This window comes from Pseudomyrmex gracilis, unplaced genomic scaffold (assembly GCF_002006095.1).
Source record: "Pseudomyrmex gracilis isolate BER0280 unplaced genomic scaffold, ASM200609v1 scaffold_121, whole genome shotgun sequence".
Taxonomy (NCBI): domain Eukaryota; kingdom Metazoa; phylum Arthropoda; class Insecta; order Hymenoptera; family Formicidae; genus Pseudomyrmex; species Pseudomyrmex gracilis.
The window spans coordinates 377,260-382,620 of record NW_018020705.1 but is presented as its reverse complement, the minus strand read 5'-3'; the positions used below and the strand labels follow the sequence as shown (position 1 = coordinate 382,620).

Sequence of the window (5,361 nt, the reverse complement as noted above, 5' to 3'; positions counted from 1 at the left end):
TATGACTGTGCATATATATATATATACAACAGACGTACTCACATTTTTCATGTGAGTTTTTTAATTGAAATTTCAATTCTATAAATTCATATAGGATGCTAGATTTGCATCACTTATACGAATGACCCCGAATACCCCCCTAACTAATTCATATTTTTACCGACTGAATTGTTAAATCGTTAAATTATTATATTTGTGTTAACAATTTGTTTTTTTATTGATCTTCGATCACGTAGTTTAAAATTACTCTCGAATTACGCTTCGGTCATATACTCGAGATTTCGTAAACTGTGCCGCGAACGGTTTACATACCCGCCGGTGCACCGCCTAAGTGCATCGAGAGAGCTTGCGTGATAGTGAGATATATTCTGTCCGTCAGAGGCGTAATGACCAATCTGCCATTAAGACCCATGTATTCGTAACCGTATTCGAAAGCGCCCGTGCACTGGCTTACCCATATATTGTCCACATCGTGAACCCAGTAAAATCTAAGCGCACAAAGATAATTCGTAGAAAATATAACGAACATGATTTTATCGTATTTTATAATCCGAGTATTTCATTGATATTCGACGATGTACTTTATTTTTTTAATTTTTTTAACAATCACGAAAGATAAAAATATGTACAAGACATGATTGTAACGTAAACCTTAATTGACTTTCCCATTCAAATTCCGTGGGATCCTCAATGCTGTCCCTGACGAAAGCCTCGATGATGTCTCGAATGTGTACGTCGATAGTTAAAATCATGTCGATTTTCTTTCTGTCATTGCTTGTAAGCGCAGGACCGCCCATTAGCGTCACTACTTCGTCCAATTGAGTGTTCAATTGTTGTAAATACTATACATAAAAAAAAAAAAATACATATTTTACTTGAATAACGTTAAAAATAACACTGTTTGCGATTTATACGCCCGATACCTCTTTCATTGCGCGTTTATTCCCTCGAGATATTTTGTCGAAAACATTCTCGACTTCCGCGGTCCACCATATTTGATTGGCCGTGATAATCATCATTCCTTGAAACTCGAGAAGCCACCGCGTTCTCGGTCGTCGCACCTAGATTTAAAACAATTGGAAATGAACAGTTAAATAACAAAAAAACGATCGTAAATTTATTGAAAATTTAGAAGAGAAGGAAAAAATCCGCGCGATCAATCTAACAGCATCGACCTTGCCGTAATCGTAGACAGCTTTTTTCGTCAGATATCGATTCGATTTTTTCATTTCCTCGAGAGCGAGACCCATCCAGATCTCGACGTTGTCCTCGGTGGCTACCGGATTTCTGAATTCCATAACTTCTCTTTCGCAAGAAAAGAGAGCGGTCGCCAACAGGATATCCTTGTTATTACACGGTACAAGTTTAAACTTGTCGAGATTGTCGAACATCTTTCCTACGTGTTCCTGAATAACGGCAGGAGTGCTACTTCCAAGAATGCTCAACAGCTCGTCGTCGCTAATGAAGTTAAATCTCGGAAATACAAGACGTTTGTGTCGCAAATATTCCGCGAGCGACTTCTGGCATTTCTCAAGTGCCGCTATCATACTTTCAAATTCCTCCTTTCGACCTGCGACGACAGACAAAAAAACAACGAAATGTGTAAAAATTTATCCCGATCGCTCGGTTTTTGTCGTTTTCAATTTCATTTTTACATAATTCCAATGTGAATCAAATTTTCTTCCAAAATACCCCGAATCGTGCAACATTCGAGAACGTTGAGTCTCTTCGACGTGTCGATCATGATTCTCCTGTACATTTGGTCGACATTGTCGAATCTCTTCGTCTCGTCTTGCAACTGAAGGCGAATGTCGCCGCCCACAAAGATGCCCTCGAGATACAGCCACTTTCGCTGAAGATCTACCCACACCTCCAGAACCTCGGAGATAGTGCGCATCGTGTGCTCCCACTTCTGAACAACGCTGAGGAACGGTCCGACAAATTGCGAAGCGGCCATGCTGTGCACGGTCAGCATGTTGTCTTCGAGCGTCGCGTTTAAATCGTCGAGAGGTCCGAGCATGTAGCCGCGGTCTTCCGAACCTGATCAATTATAATTAAGACGTTAGAATTTTAAATATTTTTGTAAAATAACGAAAAATGTCTCGCATTGACGAATCGTTGATTGTGTTCAGAAAAAAAAACTTCAGACTGAATATATTTGATAATTAAATAAATGTAAAACACCTTTGTAATGTTTCACCACGATGAAATTCATCGATTTCCACACTTCCGCCAATTCCTTTATGCCTTTTTCTATCGCAAGCTCTTTCACGGCGGTCGTGACGATATCCCGCGCGATATCTTCGTATTTTCCTAGCTCCATAGCGAACATATTTTCCAATGTAAATCTGGAACAGATTCAATGGTTTCTTTGTACTTTACATATTTTCACAGTGAGAGAATAGTGATTTTTGAAAAAGCTTACCCTTCTATCGCAAAAGATTTTTTTTGCGCCATTTTTTTTGGTATTTTGATATTATTAAAATGTCTCTCTGTGTGTGTTATTAACTACACTAGTTTTTTTTACAAAAAAATGTCAGATTTTAAATACGCATTTAAGTGAGTTTGCACTGTCTGTCAATAATAATCACCGTCACCATGTCACGATCTAAAATCATAGAGAGAGAGAGAGAGAGAGAAAGACGCGTGTATAGTTTCAAAGAAAAGTAGAAAATAATACATATATGTAGTATTACTTTATATTAAAAAAAAAACGATACACATGGTTTCTCTCTGCAATGATGTGCGATTGCGAAATATAATTTTTTTTTTTTAATAATAATCATTATTTCGCGCGCACACTTTGTAAATATAGTAAAAAAGTTGCACAAATACAATCTCTTATATAAAATAAATACATATCAAATAAATATTCAAATAAAAAATACACAAAAATTTAAAATTGTTTCATTTGCACGTAGTAGCGTCGTAATATTCATTTCCGTGGATGATTATTTGTTTTTTAATTAAAATCGCAGGTTCGTTGAGTTATCGGTTTGTCTGTGTGCCGTCCGTAATCAACACTCGTTTTTTAACTGTCAGAATCATCCTGAGCACACCTGTCCGGATCCATATCGAAATGTTGTCCGGTTCTTTTCATCAACTGTTCCCAGTGTCTGTCACGCATAGCCTCGTGCTTCAGTTGAACGAATAGTGGCACTGAATTCTTGAAGTTTCTCATATCGGCGTCCAACGCATGGCCCACGTTCATAGTCTTGATGTGTTTGGGCAATCGTCTGAATTCCTTCATAAATTGCTCCATACCGTCGATGAGCTGTTGAGGATTCAAATTCATCCACAGAGTCTTCGCCCAATCGTCCCGCGCTTTTTTCTGCTGCTTGTAAAGATCGTACAACTTCTCCATGTTCTCGTACTCCGTCTTGATCCTCAGAAAGACCGAAAAATCCGCAGGCGCCAGATTGAACAGAATTTCCGACTTCATCAGCCTCAAGCGTTTCTCGTCGTACGTGTTGATCAGTTTGCCGTATTCCTGTAAATGTGGTATTTTTATCGGCTTTATTTGGACGCGCGACAAGGAAGTACGATAAATAACATTTTGAAAACAAAAAAATTAGAAAAAGAGAATTGCGACGAAACTCTTTGTAGAAGAATTGTGCGAAACGTGTATTATCTTCTTCGCGTACTTTCATTTTCTTCAGTCCGAGATCCAAATCGGTTCCGATGCTTCCGGGACCGTGCGCCTCGAAATCCTCGGCGAAACTGTCGATCTCGGCTAGGAAATTTCGAATCTCGTCTTCGGTCAGTTCGCTAAATCTGTCGAATGTGCTTTCCAGAGTCGAGGATCGATAAAGCGAACCGAGGTACAACGACTCCCAATCGTATTGCAATTGGCGCGCCATCGCCTCGTCCTCCAACGGAAATTCGATTTCGTAAGTGCGCAGAGTTCGAAAACATTCCTGATAGGTCACGTAGTCGACTTCAGCTTGGCTCGCCATCTTTCTCACGTCCGCGATCGCTTCTATGATCGACGTGAAACGATCCAATCCGGTGACCACCAACTCGATCGCGCTGCGAAAAGTCTCGATTTGAGTTTTCATTTGCTTCATAGATTGTACGGTGTCAGCCAGAAGATAATTTCCGAACACCTGTTTCCATTCCCGCACTTGAGTCTTGATGCCTGATAAAAGTGGGGTCAGGTTGAGCCTTCAGAGAAAGAGAAAGATTAACAAATCAGAACATCTCAACAATTTTTTTAGAAGATAGAAAGTTTTAAAAAGCCAAATCTTTGTTACGTTATTAACCGAACAATCTCAATAAGCTGTAAACGCGCGTAAAATAATAAACTTATGCGCGTGTCGAAAATTGAATCTATTGAAAACAAATGGCGACTTTCAATTTTCGTTCCTTGTACAACAAATACAATTGTGCAAATGTAAAATTGTTGATTCCGCTTTACCGTACGCTACTTATGTCGAAATAAGGCGTCATATCTTCGACTTCCTCCCGGATGTTCTCGTAAAATCCTAACTTCTCGTCGTATTGATAAACCAAAGGTTTCGTCGCTGCGAATTTCTCGCAAATCAGATTTTTGTCGTGCGACCACAAATTGCTGTATTTCTTCCACTTTTGCGCGTAACGCGAGCATTCAATCGAGATTCGCTGCGCCGTTTCTTGAATCGTTTTTACGAGATCGTTAATTATCTGCAATATATATATATATATATCAATTTGGAATACTTTTGTGAAAGTGAATAAAAAGCAAAATGTTTAATTACAAAAAAAAGTTTCACAATGTAAAAGTAGAGCACAGCACGTTCGCGTAGAGTTCGTAAAGAAGTTGACTCAACTCGAATACTCATCACGTCCTCGAAGAAGCTAAACGTGACGATTTCCTGCGAAGAGTTTTTTTCCGGCTGACACTCCAAGCAAGTCCCATTCATCCATCTGAAGAATCCTTTCAGCCTTTCCAACAGATCTCGCACGTCCTGACAAATGATGCTGTACATTTCGTTCGGCGAGGGACGCAGCACCACTTCGGACGCCACCAGAACCGCGTCCGCTTGAAAGATCGGTTTGGTGTCGTTCAACAATTTGTTCATAAATTTCATGTTTCTCACCATGCACCTAAAATCGAACGATACCTACGTGAAACGAACAATTACAACGTATTTACTTCATCGATATATTGTACATTATAAAGGCTTCAAAAATTTTCTTCTCGTATTTCTTATAGAGAAGTTGCATATTCGGATTTTTTCCCGTTGAAGTTCCGAATACCAAACCCTCCAGTTTCACGAGCAGTGGACCGATCGATTGGTAAGTCTTCGACATCGACAGTATTAGTTCGGATCTTCGACTTTTCACTTCTAGAAAATAAGTCTACGAAAAAAAAAAAAAAAA

At 39.3% G+C, this 5,361-nt stretch overlaps 1 protein-coding gene across 2 annotated transcripts in view; it reads right to left on the bottom strand.

Moving 5' to 3' along the window:
• The window catches only part of LOC109856526 (dynein heavy chain 10, axonemal), a 19,475-nt gene that overhangs the window by 13,037 nt on the left and 1,077 nt on the right, over positions 1-5,361 (bottom strand). For both annotated transcript variants that reach the window (XM_020431890.1, XM_020431891.1), the window contains exons 2-12: positions 5,153-5,340; positions 4,809-5,085; positions 4,418-4,662; positions 3,645-4,164; positions 3,060-3,490; positions 2,185-2,348; positions 1,693-2,040; positions 1,176-1,570; positions 924-1,061; positions 652-842; positions 313-488 (exon numbers count right to left, since the gene is read on the bottom strand). In XM_020431890.1, the coding sequence (XP_020287479.1) occupies positions 313-488; positions 652-842; positions 924-1,061; positions 1,176-1,570; positions 1,693-2,040; positions 2,185-2,348; positions 3,060-3,490; positions 3,645-4,164; positions 4,418-4,662; positions 4,809-5,085; positions 5,153-5,340 (3,073 nt within the window). The remainder of the gene's footprint in view (positions 1-312; positions 489-651; positions 843-923; positions 1,062-1,175; positions 1,571-1,692; positions 2,041-2,184; positions 2,349-3,059; positions 3,491-3,644; positions 4,165-4,417; positions 4,663-4,808; positions 5,086-5,152; positions 5,341-5,361) is intronic.